This window comes from Lithobates pipiens, unplaced genomic scaffold (assembly GCF_037356315.1).
Source record: "Lithobates pipiens isolate NorthernLeopardFrog02 unplaced genomic scaffold, aLitPip1_a1.2 Scaffold_19, whole genome shotgun sequence".
Lineage (NCBI taxonomy): Eukaryota > Metazoa > Chordata > Amphibia > Anura > Ranidae > Lithobates > Lithobates pipiens.
In genome coordinates, this window is record NW_027507764.1 from 38,592,342 (window position 1) to 38,607,579 (window position 15,238).

A 15,238-nucleotide genomic window follows, 5' to 3' on the forward strand; every position below is an offset into this window, starting at 1 on the left:
ATATTTTTTTTTTTACTAGTAATGGCGGCAATCAGCGATTTTTAGCGGGACTGCAACACTGTGGTGGACAAATCGGACACCAAATGGACACTTTTTTTGGGAACCAGTGACATTACTACAGTAACCAGTGCTAAAAATATGCACTGTTACTGTACTAATGACACTGGCAGGGAAGGGGTTAACACCAGGGGCAATCAAAGGGTTAAGACCCCTTTTACACTGGGGAGCTTTGCAGGCACTACAGTGCTAAAAATAGTGCCTGCAAAGTGCCCTGAAACAGCCGCTGCTGTGGCTCCAGTGTGAAAGCCCCAAGGGCTTAGGCACTTAGGCCCCTTTCACGCTGGAGCGGTTAAAACCGCCCACTACCGGCTGAATACCGCTGCTATAATGACGGTAAAGCAGTGGTAAAAATAGCGCAGTTTTACCACTGATGCCGCTCCCGCCCCAGTGTGAAAGGGGCCTAAGTGTGTCCCTAGGAGGTGCTTTCCTACTGTGTGGGGGATGGACTCACTGGATGAACAGAGAGATCCCTGTTACTGCTTAGCAGGAACACAAGATCTCTCTGTTCATACCTGATGGGATGCCTTGTGTACATCAGCAGATCATCGTCCTGTCTCTCTGGGGATCGATCGCAGGTGGCCAGCGGACACAGCGTCCGCCGGACCCGCTGATTGGCGCCCTCCGCTGGCTATTGCACAAAGTGACATACAGATACGTTGTTTCGCGCAATAGAGCCAACCTGCCACAGTATGCGTATATATGTATATGTACTGCGGCCGGTCGACAAGTCGACAAGTGGCTAACATGTTTCGCCAACATTGGCTCCCCCTGAAGAAGCCAATGTTGGTGAAACATGTTGGGATACAAAATCAAGTATTAATCACTTTTCATATATGGATACCAGTGATTATTAATACGATCTGTATTATGCTCTGCTAATAGTTTTTTTTATTGAACCCATCATTTGTTGTTGTTTGATGTAATAAAATTTCTATTTCTATATAAACTATGTATATTCCTTTGTCGTGGGCACCGTCATAATCCCAATCACCCTATTGCAGCTCCTTTCAATTTAAAAAGGATGAGGTGCCAGGTATTATAGTGTCACCTAAGCTACCTACCTACCTCTCAAGCCTTAAAAAAAAAAATGAATTGTAAATAACTTTTTTGATGCTTTGTACCATCGCTGACAGCTGAAGTGTAAACAAAACAGTTGCAGTAGGTATCAGTAATTGGTATCAACGAGTACTAAAAATAAAGTATCCATATTTGTACTTGTAAAATAAATGGTATCGGTGCAATTCCTAGGGTTCACCAAACGTGATTACAGCATCAAGTGGTAGTGGGAAAAATAGCTCTGATCTTCACGCGTTTCACAGAAAGTAGAATTTTTCACCACATTCACTTAGCCAAGTGAAAACTTCCATGCAAAGTGAAACAATCCCTTTGCAAGGGAAAAAAAAAACAACCCCTATATATTCAAGAAAATATGGTAGGTAAAAACTTGAAAGTCACATCAATAATTAAACATTACAATACCACCTGTAATTATGTGCTCACTAAAAACACACAGTAAGTTCCTTTTAACACCTTCCTGCCAGTTTCAGCATCCCTTTAACTGGGCGCTGGAAGGCCTGCCTAATCATGTGACCACTGTGATTGGATGTCACTGTGGTCACATGATCAGAAGCCATTCCTGCCGGTTCCTGATCATGTCACTGTGGCCACATGATCAGAAGCCATTCCCGCCGGTTCCTGATCATTAGTACAGACCATGAGCTGTCTTTGGGTTGAAAGTGCGCAGTGAGCACATTCTCAGTACAGAAAGCTCTGCTGTCTATGGACAAATATGTGCGATGTGTGGGTGTTATGTGGGCGGAAAGTGCTTAAAGGAATATGGGCCAAATATAAAAATTAACTGGAAATTTAAAAAAAAAAAATCTTGTGTTTTTGTGTTTTTATTTTGTATATACACAAATTCTAGAATCCATTATACTGAAGATTAAAGATCAGTTCCCAGTTGCAGCATACACGTGTTTGTAACTACTGCATTTGGGAGTGTCCACCGGAGTGTAGTACTGGATGGAATGACACAAGCTGTGATGCCTGGTGGGCATAGGGCACACAAAAGTCCTTACTATTTCACACAATCTTTATTTTATAGAATGAAGCAAGCGTATCAAAAAACAACATGCAGACATAGTTAAGCAGCTTTTTATGTCTTATTTGTTAATTAAATCTCTATTCTGCCCAAAAATCCCCTTTAAAATATTTTACCAATTTGGGATTCTAATTGGTTCTTTGGGTATTACTTAACTTTTCTCTATGCTACTTCTTACTGAGAAGACCCATATTAACACAAATCACACGACACACGCTAAGGACCACTCACAACACAACAGACATTGGTACGGTGGTCATAGTAAGACATCTTATCAATGTAAAACAGAGACATAATACAAGATATCCCTTGTTCTCAAAGTCTACTAACCATGAAGAACCAGTGTTAACTTAAAGGGTTGATTTACTAAAAGCAAACAGACTGTTCACTTTGCAAGGGTAGTTGCACTTTGCAAGAAAATTTACCGCAGTGAATGAGGAGGTAGGGTTAGGTTTAGGGTTGAGGCTAGCGAGGTAGGGTTAGGGCTGGGGATAGAGTTAGGATTTGGGTTTGCAGGGTAAGGTTAGGGTTAGGGTTGGGGTTTAGTGGAATAGAGTTATTATTATGGTTTGGGTTAGCAGGTTAAGGTTGAGGTTGGTGGGGTAGGGTTGGGGTTAGCAGGGAAGGGTTGGGGTTAGCGGGGTAGGGTTAGGATGGGGGATAGGGTTGGGGTGATAGGGTGGGGTTAGAATTGGGGATAGGATTAGGGTTGGAGTTAGTGGGGTAGGGTTAGGATCGGGGATAGGGTTGGTGTTAGCGGGCAGGGTTAGGATTGGGGATAGGATTAGGGTTGGGGTTAGCAGGGTAGGATTAGGGGTAGGGTTAGGATTGGGGTTAGCGGGGTAGGATTAGGGATACCGTTGGGGTTAGCGGGATAGGATTAGGATTGGGGATAGGGTTAGGGTTGGGGTTAGCAGATAGGGTTAGGATTAGGGTTGGGCTAGCGGGGTAGGATTAGGGATAGGGTTAGAGTTATTGTTAGAGGGGTAGGGTTAGGATTGGGGATAGGGTTAGGGTTGGGGTTAATGGGAAAGGGTTAGGGTTATGATTGGGGTTAGTAGGATAGGGATAGGATTGGGGTTAACGGAGTAGGATTGGGGTTAGAAGGGTAGGATTAGGGTTAGGGTTGGGGTTAGTGGGGTAGGGTTAAGATTGGGGATAGGGTTAGGGATGGGATTAATGGGATAGGGTTATGGTTATGATTGGGGTTAGTAGGGTGGGCTTAGGGTTGGAGTTAGTGGGGTAGGGTTAGGATTTGGGATAGGATTAGGGTTAGTGGGGTAGGGGTAGGGTTAGGATTGGGGATAGGGTTAGGGTTGGGGTTAGTGGATAGGGTTAGGAGTAGGGTTGGGGCTAGTGGGGTAGGATTAGGGATAGAGTTAAGGTTGTTGTTAGAGGGGTAGGGTTAGGATTGGGGATAGGGTTGGGGTTAGTGGGATATGGTTAGGGTTATGATTGGGGTTAGTGGGGTAGGGATAAGGTTGGGGTTAGCGGGGTAGGATTGGGGTTAGTGGGGTAGGATTAGGGTTAGGGTTGGGATTAGTGGGGTATGGTTAGGATTTCGGATAGGATTAGGGTTAGTGGGGTAGGGTTAGGTTTGGGGTTATGGTTGGGGTTAGTGGGGTAGGGTTCGGATTGGGGATAGGGTTAGGGTTAGGAGTAGGGTTGGGGCTAGCGGGGTAGGATTAGGGATAGGGTTAGGGTTGTTATTAGAGGGGTAGGGTTAGGATTGGGGATAGGATTAGGGTTGGGGTTAGTGGGATAGGGTTAGGGTTATGATTGGGGTCAGTGGGGTAGGGATGGGGTTAACAGGGTAGGATTGGCGTTAGCGGGGTAGGATTAGGGTTAGGGTTGGGGTTAGTTGGGTATGGATGGGGTGTGGGTTAGCGGGGTAGGATTGGGGTTAGCAGGGTAGGATTAGGGCTAGGGTTGGGGTTAGTGGGGTAGGGTTAATATTGAGGATATGGTTAGGGATGGGGTTAGTGGGATAGGGTTAGGTTTATGATTGGGGTCAGTGGGGTAGGGATGGGGTTGGGGTTAGCGGGGTAGGATTGGCGTTAGTGGGGTAGGATTAGGGTTGGGGTTAGTGGGGTATGGATGGGGTTGGGGTTAGCGGGGTAGGATTGGGGTTAGCGGGGTAGGATTAGGGCTAGGGTTGGGGTTAGTGGGGTAGGGTTAATATTGGGGATATGGTTAGGAATGGGGTTAGTGGGATAGGGTTATGATTGGGGTTAGTAGGGTGGAGTTAGGGTTGGAGTTAGTGGAGAAGGTTTAATATTTGGGATAGGATTAGGGTTAGTGGGGTAGGGTTAGGGTTGGGGTTATGGTCTGGGGTTAGCAGGGTAGGGTTAGGGTTAGCGGGGTAGGGTTAGAGTTGAGGATAGGGTTAGGGTTGAGGTTACGGTTAGGGAGGTAGGGTTAGGGTTATCGCTGAAGAAAATTCCTGCTCTAAGTGCAACGTCTCTTCAAATGTAAACAGCCTAATTGCCTTTAGTATGTTACGGCATTACCCTCTGGTAACTGTGTCGGTAGCACTCTTGACACAGCATTGTTTACATTTTGGTATGCCTATATACTGCCTCTCAGCGATAAGGCCCACCAGCCTTAAGTGTACGGCTGGCATGAAGAGGTTAATGTAAACAAAAAAATTCAGATCACGTTTTTATTTCCTAAATTGTGTTCAAAGTCAAATATAAAAACAAATCAACAGGTGAAATTGTAATGCAAAATGTACAATACGCTGTGTGCAAACCTGGCAGGCTAAATCAATTATCCACCAATTAGATGATTAGGGAAGATCTGTGAGCTCCCAGAAGCACGCTAAGTGAACACGGCACGTCCTGCTTAAATGTGAGCAGACACAACCGACATCTTGTTAACTGGTGTGACATTTTCCTGACATTTAGGGAGCTGGAATACTGAGCAACAAGCACCTTCCCGCTATCGGCTGCAACAAATATTTATTTCCTGATGGGGATTTTTTTTTTTGCTGTTAAAGGGACTCCGGGATTAAATAGGGAGGAGCTGAGTGTAGGTTTGGACTGGACACTTGCTGTTAGGATGTTTGTTCAAACACCTAACATTTGGGATATTTGGGGGTACGGGGTGAATGAAACTGACACCATTTCAGCTGTCACTGATTGCGAAGGAAGTAGTGGGGACTTGCACCCACCACATCCTTAACAACTATTGACGTCACCCGGCAGGAATCCCTAGGCACATAAGCAAAAGCGTGGGGATAGGGGTGAAATCATTGCTTAAATATGGCCATATTTTGGCAAAACAATTATTATTGATTGGAGGAATAGTGCCCCATCATTTGCATTAGTAGAAGGACTAGTGCTCCATCAATGGTATAGGTTGAAGCAATAGTGCCCCATCATTGGTATAAATTGGACGGATAGTCCCCCATCAATGGTACTAGTTGGAGGAATGGTGCCCATTCATTGGTATTAGTTGGAGGCAATAGAACACCATTGTTAATATTAATTGGAGGGAGTATAGTGCCCCATCATTGGTGTTAGTTGGACGAATAGTACCCCATCATTACTATTAGCTGGAGGAATAGTGCCCCATCATTCATATTAGCTGGAGGAAAAGTGCCCCATCATTCATATTAGCTGGACTGCTGGAGGAATAGTTGGAGGGAGGATAGTGCCCCATCATTGGTGTTAGTTGGATGAAAAGTACCCTCTTCATTAGTATTAGCTGGAGGATTAGTTCCCCATCATTCATATTAGCTGGAGGAATAGTGCCCCATCATCAGTATCAGTTGGAGAAATAGTGCTCCATCATTGGTGTCAGGGAGAGGAATAGTGCCCCCTAATCGGTATCAGTGGGAGGAATAGTGCCCCATCATTGGTATCAGTGGGAGGAATAGTGCCCCATCATTAATGTTAGTTGTTGGAATAGTGCCCCATCATTAATATTAATTAAAAGGGTTATCCCCCACCATTGGTATCAGTGGGGGGGGAGTAGTACCACATCATGGGTACCAGTTGGAGAAATAGTTTCCCATCATTGATATTAATATGAGGAATAGTGCCCCATCATTGGCATCATTGGGAGGAATAGTGGCCCAACATTGGTATTAGTTGGAGGAATGGTGCCCCCATAATAATTGGCATCAGTGGGGGAAATAGTACCCCATCACTGGTATCAATGAGAGGAATAGTGCCCCATCATTGGCATCAATGGGAGGAATAGTGGGCTATCATTGGTATTAGTTGGAGGAATGGTGCCCCCATCATTGTTATCAGTCAAATGAACAGTGCACCATCATTGGTATCAGTGGGAGGCATAGTGCCCTATCATTGGTATTAGTTGGAGGAATAGTGGCCCATCATTGGTATTAGTTGGAGGAATGGTGCCCCCATCATTGGCATCAGTGAGAGGCACAGTGCCCCATCATTGGTATTAGTTGGAAGAATAGTTTGCCATCATTGATATTAATGTGAGGAATAGTGCTTCATCATTGGCAACAGTGGGAGGAATAGTGCCTCATCATTGGAACTAGTGGGAGGAATAGTGCCCCATCATAGATATTAATGAGAGGGATAGAGCCCCATCATTGGTGTCAGTGGCAGGAATAATGCCCCAATGTTGGTGTCAATGAGAGAAATAGTGCCCCAAGGGACGGATATAGACAAGTGAAGATCTGCTTCCCACCCACTGGTTGCAGTTTGGGAACTACTGTCTTGAATTCTCAGGGTTTTAGATCAGACATTTAATTATTTGTGAGGTCCTTACCACTAGTTTGGTACTACACAAAAAGTTTATTGAAAATACAGAATTCAAGTGCTCGCTTACCTGACAGGTGGCGCTATATACTATGTTGTATAAGATTCTATTTAACCCTTTCTCTGCCACTGACATAAGCCTGGGACTCCGGGTGGAGGGGAGGGAGACCAGGCTGCAAAGAACTCTAAAGCAACTTGAATATTGTCACTCCTGGACCTGTGTTCCATTCACTTCAATATAGGGCAGGTGGGAAATCCAGGGTCTAACAGACCCCGGATGTCTCATTATACAGGACCTGTCACGTTATATCACTTTTGGGACTTTTAGGAGAAAAAAAGAAAAAAAAAGGTAACATAAAAAAAAGTTACACCCAAGCACTAAACCCCCTCCTTCCCTCCCCAAAAAAATTTGAGCCCGCCCCGCCCCCCACATATACGCATGCGTGGTAAAGTGAGAGCGATAAATCTAGGTCCATTATTGACAATTCATTTACTCGGTACAACCTCATCTTTTATAATTTACCAAAAATGTATATATATATATATATATATATATATATATATATATATATATATATATGTATGTGTATATATATTATATAATATATATATATATATATATATATATATATATATATATATATATATTTATTTATTTACTGTATATATATATATATATATATATATATATATATATATATATATATATATATATATATATATATATTTACTGTATATATGGCTTGATTTAATAGTATATTTTTTTAATGAATTATATTTAAATGATGTTAAAATGAAAAAAAAATTAAAATAAAACGTAAAAAATATGTTAAAATATAAAACAATAATTACGCTAATAAAATTTGAATTTTTAAGCTTAACATGCTCTCATATGCTTTAAAAAGGGGGAGTGGTAGGTGCGTATTTTTGGAGTGCCATTTAAAAATAGTATAGTTAAAAAAAAAAAAAATGGTGGTTGTTAAATAAACAAGGTGGTTAAAAATAGGAAAAACCTGTCTAAAAAAAAAAAATATCTAAAATTAATTTGGACGCATTGTTAGTCAAAGTATCACAGCACCGAACAATGGCCTGACAATGAATAGGGTATTACAGTCTGGTATAGAAGTGGTTAAAGTAAAAGATCGTGCAAGCTTGGTTATATTTTGTTGGTTCACTATGATAGGTGTTAGGAATCAGATCTATATATCATAATATACAATTCCAATGATATATTTAGGATTGCCCAGAACAATCAATAATCAGTATCCATATCACAGCAGGTCATTGGGTGTCAGAAGAGAAACAGAGGGCGGGAATATACTTACAGATATATACTGGACTCATTGCCGCCTATGTCTGGGGACTGCAGCTTCTGCACCAGAATGATTATTATGCCAACAAACAGCACAAAGTTGATCTGTCGAGAAATTAAATATTAGATGTAATGAAGGAAACGGTCCACAAGGGGCAGCAATTATGTCAAGAAGCCAAAATATTTTAACATTTTTTATAGTATAATTTTATATAATATCCTGAGAGTGACATATTGATACTGGAGGTATAATTGTAGCATAGATAGTGGATACTTTCTTTTTAATTTGAAATATACTGTATTTGCCTTTGTTTGTAAAGGAAACCATTTCTGAAAAATGAATAAAATGTGTTAAATGTGTTAAAAACAAAACAAACAAAAAAAACACACAAATCAGTCAGGTATGCATTGGAAAGCAAGAATTTCAGACATACAAACTTTGTATGAAGTTTGCATAAATTCTGTAGACTGCACTAAACCAGGGCACCAATGCCTTGGGGGGGGGGGCGTTTACTCTTTTTTTTCTTTGTATTCTATCGAACAGAATATAAAAATGGAATGGGAATACCAACCATTTCTACATATTTATGGATGAACTGGGTGGGATCTTTATAGTTCAATGGGATACTGGACCACAGTCAGCTCTTTAGACAGCTCAGTACTGTGGTAATTTGGGATGGCCGAACTGTTCGGCCGGCGGTCGGTTCGCGGCGAATTTTGCGTGTTCGCGATTCGCCAAACCGGCGGACGATCGGCGCTGTTCGCCTGGCAGACATATGCGTTTACAGTGTGAAAGAACTTTGACCCATGATGACACATCCATCATGGGGTACAGGACAGCCAATTGAGACATTTCAGCACATGGACAATTGGACACTCCCCCTGACTTATAAATAGACTTGATCTGGCGACCATTTTACATTCTTATGTCAGTGTAGGGACAGGACGCTGTGTGGAGCAGGGAGAGACTGTAGTGACACAAATCACTAGCTATTAGGTCTACAAAAGTCCTTTTAAGGACTGGTATAGGTGTAGTACAGTATATAGGGTTCAGTGCACTGCTGTTCTGGTGATTGCAGCTGTCTTTTGATTGCTGGTGATTGCAGCTGTCCACAGTGCCTAGAGGCGATTCAGTTCGCATTGTGCGCTATACAAGTATTTCATTCATTCATTCATTCATTCTTTTGTCAGTGTAGGGACAGGACGCTGTGTGGAGCAGGGACAGTCAGTTTAATCACTAGCTAGCTATTACTACTAGGTCCACAAAGGTCCTTTTAAGGACTGCTATAGGTGTACAGTATATAGGGTGCTGGTGCTCTGCTGCTGACTGCTGCTCTATTCTGCAGCAGTCTTTTATCAGTGTAGGGACTGAGGGACTGTCTGCAAATCACTAGCTACTAGGTCCACAAAGGTCCTTTTAAGGAATGGTATAGGTGTACAATATATAGGGTTGTGGTGCACTGCTGTGCTGCAGATTACTGCTCGTTTCTGCAGCTGTCTTTTATCAGTGTAGGAACTGAGGGACAGTCAGCAAATCACTAGCTACTAGGTCCACAAAGGTCCTTATAAGGACTGGTATAGGTGTACTATTTGGTGTGCAGTATATAGGTGTGTAATACACGTATAAAATACTTGCTCATATAGAAAGCATAGTATAGTGCATTTCCACTGTGCAGCATTGTGACTGCTGAGCGGTTCTGCAGCGATACTACAAAGAGTGACAAACGCAATAAAAAAAAGTATTATAACTGGTGTGATAGACCAGTGGCCCCCAAAAACGACAGATTGAAGTGGGGTGTTATATACCTTCTTCCACATACATACTGCACTTCTCTAGAGACTTTTGTCACAGGGTCATTTAAAAAAAGACAGGCAGAGGAAGAGGCAGGCCCTTCCGCAGGGGTGGTAGGGGTAGAGCAGGATTGAGCCAAAGTGGCAAATTGCAGAAGGTGCGTGCGATTACGTCAAAGGACGCACCAGACTTGGTTGAGTGGCTCATTCAGCCTTACTCTTCTGCACCCTCCTCATCCTCTCGATTTGCACCCTCTTCTTCACTCTCTGCTGTGTGCACCCCCAAAGACACTACCACCAACACCACCACCACCACCATATACCTTCCGCTTGAGTCACAGGAATTATTTTCCGATCCATATCAAGACATTTCTGATGCGCAGCCACTCTTGGTATTGGATCAGGAAGAGGAGGTAGCAACAACCGCCACTCAGCAGTCTGAGGACAGTACCCAGATCAGCCCAAGGAGGAGGTTGGTCCCCGCTGTTGCTGCTTACTCTGAGATCTCTACTTATAGCGGTGGGGAAGGTGACGTTGATGATGACGTGTCTAGTGATGTCACGTGGGTGCCCACAAGAGAGGAAGAGGAGGGGAGTTCAGAGGGAGATATGGACCACCAGATAGGGAGGAGAAGCAGGAATAACTTACATTGCACAGGAGGGACAAAGCAGACTGCTAATGTATCAAGAGCGAGGCATCAACCATGTACGGTCACATCTGGCGCTCCCAGGACACCAGCTCATGGCTCCGCAGTGTGGGCTTTTTTTAACGCTCACGACAGTGTTGACTACCTCGCATTTCTAAAAATGAATGAGGCATGGATCTCGGAGGAATTCAACACATCAGACCAGTAGACCATGTATATGCATAACTCTATATTATATATTTAATTGAGCACACAGACCTTTTTTCTACCTTTGGCTCACTTCCTTGTACAAAAAAAGCACACTGTACTAAATGCCCGTACCCTCCTGTTTGAAGAGGTTGAGCGGTGTCATATTTTTGGGTCCCACAGCGAGTTGCTGGTATCAGTGCTGCTGTCAGTGCTCTCTATCTCAGTGCTGGTGTCAGTGCTCTCTCTCTATCTCGGTGCTGGTGTGGTCTCAGTGCTCTCTATCACGGTGCTGGTGTGGTGTCAGTGCTCTCTATCTCGGCGCTGGTGCGATCTCAGTGCTCTCTATCACGGTACTGGTGTCAGTGCTCTCTATCTCGGTGCTGGTGTCTGTGCTCTCTATCTCGGTGCTGGTGTCAGTGCTCTCTATCTCGGTGCTGGTGTCTGTGCTCTCTATCTCGGTGCTGGTGTCAGTGCTCTCTCTCTATCTCGGTGCTGGTGTGGTCTCAGTGCTCTCTATCACGGTGCTGGTGTGGTATCAGTGCTCTCTATCTCGGTGCTGGTGTGATCTCAGTGCTCTCTATCACGGTACTGGTGTCAGTGCTCTCTATCTCGGTGCTGGTGTCTGTGCTCTCTATCTCGGTGCTGGTGTCAGTGCTCTCTATCTCGGTGCTGGTGTCTGTGCTCTCTATCTCGGTGCTGGTGTCAGTGCTCTCTATCTCAGTGCTGGTGTCAGTGCTCTCTATCTCGGTGCTGGTGTGGTGTCAGTGCTCTCTATCCCGGTACTGGTGTCAGTGCTCTCTCTCTATCTCGGGGGTGGTGTCAGTGCTCTCTCTCTATCTCAGTGCTGGTGTGGTCTCAGTGCTCTCTATCACGGTGCTGGTGTGGTGTCAGTGCTCTCTATCTCGGTGCTGGTGTCAGTGCTCTCTATCTCAGTGCTGGTGTCAGTGCTCTCTATCTCGGTGCTGGTGTGGTGCCATTGCTCTCTATCTCGGTGCTGTTGTCAGTGCTCTCTCTCTATCTCAGTGCTGGTGTCAGTGCTCTCTATCACGGTGCTGGTGTCAGTGCTCTCTCTCTATCTCGGTGCTGGTGTCAGTGCTCTCTCTCTATCTTGGTGCTGGTGTGGTGTCAGTGCTCTCTCTCTATCTTGGTGCTGGTGTGGTGTCAGTGCTCTCTATCTCGGTGCTGGTGTCAGTGCTCTCTATCTCGGTGCTGGTGTCAGTGCTCTCTATCTCGGTGCTGGTGTCAGTGCTCTCTATCTCGGTGCTGGTGTCAGTGCTCTCTATCACGGTGCTGGTGTCAGTGCTCTCTATATCGGTGCTGGTGTCAGTGCTCTCTCTCTATCTCGGTGCTGGTGTGGTCTCAGTGCTCTCTATCACGGTGCTGGTGTGGTGTCAGTGCTCTATATCTTGGTGCTGTTGTCCGTGCTCTCTATCACGGTGCTGGTGTGGTGTCAGTGCTCTCTATCTCTGTGCTGGTGTCAGTGCTCTCTATCTCGGTGCTGGTGTCAGTACTCTCTATCTCGGTGCTGGTGTCAGTACTCTCTATCTCGGTGCTGGTGTGGTGTTAGTGCTCTCTATCTCAGTGCTGGTGTCAGTGCTCTCTATCATGGTGCTGGTGTCAGTGCTCTCTATCACGGTGCTGGTGTCAGTGCTCTCTATCACGGTGCTGGTGTCAGTGCTCTCTCTCTATCTTGGTGCTAGTGTGGTGTCAGTGCTCTCTATCTCGGTGCTGGTGTGGTGTCAGTGCTCTCTATCTCGGTGCTGGTGTCAGTGCTCTCTATCTCGGTGCTGGTGTCAGTGCTCTCTATCACGGTGCTGGTGTCAGTGCTCTCTCTCTATCACGGTGCTGCTGTCAGTGCTCTCTATCATGGTGCGGGTGTCAGTGCTCTCTATCTTGGTGCTGGTGTCAGTGCTCTCTCTCTATCTCGGTGCTGGTGTCAGTGCTCTCTATCACAGTGCTGGTGTCAGTGCTCTCTCTCTATCTCGGTGCTGGTGCTGTTGTCAGTGCTCTCTATCACAGTGCTGGTGTCAGTGCTCTCTATCTCTCTTGGTGCTAGTGTGGTGTCAGTGCTCTCTATCTCAGTGCTGGTGTGGTGTCAGTGCTCTCTATCTCGGTGCTGGTGTCAGTGCTCTCTATCTCGGTGCTGGTGTCAGTGCTCTCTATCACGGTGCTGGTGTCAGTGCTCTCTATCTCGGTGCTGGTGTCAGTGCTCTATATCTCGGTGCTGGTGTCAGTGCTCTCTATCACGGTGCTGGTGTCAGTGCTCTCTATCACGGTGCTGGTGTCAGTGCTCTCTATCTTGGTGCTGGTGTCAGTGATCTCTCTCTGTCTCAGTGCTGGTGCTGTGTCAGTGCTCTCTATCACAGTGCTGGTGTCAGTGCTCTCTATCTCGGTGCTGGTGTCAGGGCTCTCTCTCTATCTCGGTGCTGGTGTCAGTGCTCTCTATCACAGTGCTGGTGTCAGTGCTCTCTCTCTATCGGGGTGCTGCTGTCAGTGCTCTCTATCATGGTGTGGGTGTCAGTGCTCTCTATCTTGGTGCTGGTGTCTGTGCTCTCTATCTCGGTGCTGGTGTCAGTGCTCTCTATCTCAGTGCTGGTGTCAGTGCTCTCTATCTCGGTGCTGGTGTGGTGTCAGTGCTCTCTATCCCGGTACTGGTGTCAGTGCTCTCTCTCTATCTCGGGGGTGGTGTCAGTGCTCTCTCTCTATCTCAGTGCTGGTGTGGTCTCAGTGCTCTCTATCACGGTGCTGGTGTGGTGTCAGTGCTCTCTATCTCGGTGCTGGTGTCAGTGCTCTCTATCTCAGTGCTGGTGTCAGTGCTCTCTATCTCGGTGCTGGTGTGGTGCCATTGCTCTCTATCTCGGTGCTGTTGTCAGTGCTCTCTCTCTATCTCAGTGCTGGTGTCAGTGCTCTCTATCACGGTGCTGGTGTCAGTGCTCTCTCTCTATCTCGGTGCTGGTGTCAGTGCTCTCTCTCTATCTTGATGCTGGTGTGGTGTCAGTGCTCTCTCTCTATCTTGGTGCTGGTGTGGTGTCAGTGCTCTCTATCTCGGTGCTGGTGTCAGTGCTCTCTATCTCGGTGCTGGTGTCAGTGCTCTCTATCTATGTGCTGGTGTCAGTGCTCTCTATCACGGTGCTGGTGTCAGTGCTCTCTATATCGGTGCTGGTGTCAGTGCTCTCTCTCTATCTCGGTGCTGGTGTGGTCTCAGTGCTCTCTATCACGGTGCTGGTGTGGTGTCAGTGCTCTCTATCTTGGTGCTGTTGTCAGTGCTCTCTATCACGGTGCTGGTGTGGTGTCAGTACTCTCTATCTCGGTGCTGGTGTCAGTGCTCTCTATCTCGGTGCTGGTGTCAGTACTCTCTATCTCGGTGCTGGTGTCAGTACTCTCTATCTCGGTGCTGGTGTCAGTACTCTCTATCTCGGTGCTGGTGTGGTGTTAGTGCTCTCTATCTCGGTGCTGGTGTCAGTGCTCTCTATCATGGTGCTGGTGTCAGTGCTCTCTATCACGGTGCTGGTGTCAGTGCTCTCTCTCTATCTTGGTGCTAGTGTGGTGTCAGTGCTCTCTATCTCGGTGCTGGTGTGGTGTCAGTGCTCTCTATCTCGGTGCTGGTGTCAGTGCTCTCTATCTCGGTGCTGGTGTCAGTGCTCTCTATCACGGTGCTGGTGTCAGTGCTCTCTCTCTATCACGGTGCTGCTGTCAGTGCTCTCTATCATGGTGCGGGTGTCAGTGCTCTCTATCTTGGTGCTGGTGTCATTGCTCTCTCTTTATCTCGGTGCTGGTGTCAGTGCTCTCTATCACAGTGCTGGTGTCAGTGCTCTCTCTCTATCTCGGTGCTGGTGCTGTTGTCAGTGCTCTCTATCACAGTGCTGGTGTCAGTGCTCTCTATCTCTGTGCTGGTGTCAGTGCTCTCTCTCTATCTTGGTGCTAGTGTGGTGTCAGTGCTCTCTATCTCGGTGCTGGTGTGGTGTCAGTGCTCTCTATCTCGGTGCTGGTGTCAGTGCTCTCTATCTCGGTGCTGGTGTCAGTGCTCTCTATCACGGTGCTGGTGTCAGTGCTCTCTATCTCGGTGCTGGTGTCAGTGCTCTCTATCTCGGTGCTGGTGTCAGTGCTCTCTATCACGGTGCTGGTGTCAGTGCTCTCTATCACGGTGCTGGTGTCAGTGCTCTCTATCTTGGTGCTGGTGTCAGTGATCTCTCTCTGTCTCAGTGCTGGTGCTGTGTCAGTGCTCTATCACAGTGCTGGTGTCAGTGCTCTCTATCTCGGTGCTGGTGTCAGGGCTCTCTCTCTATCTCGGTGCTGGTGTCAGTGCTCTCTATCACAGTGCTGGTGTCAGTGCTCTCTCTCTATCGGGGTGCTGCTGTCAGTGCTCTCTATCATGGTGTGGGTGTCAGTGCTCTCTATGT

At 46.1% G+C, this 15,238-nt stretch overlaps 1 protein-coding gene across 4 annotated transcripts in view; it reads right to left on the minus strand.

The window, feature by feature from the left end:
- The window catches only part of ADCYAP1R1 (ADCYAP receptor type I), a 335,354-nt gene that overhangs the window by 47,884 nt on the left and 272,232 nt on the right, over nt 1–15,238 (minus strand). For all 4 annotated transcript variants that reach the window (XM_077490662.1, XM_077490663.1, XM_077490664.1 and 1 more), the window contains exon 13: nt 8,226–8,317. In XM_077490662.1, coding sequence (XP_077346788.1) covers nt 8,226–8,317 — 92 coding nt within the window. The remainder of the gene's footprint in view (nt 1–8,225; nt 8,318–15,238) is intronic.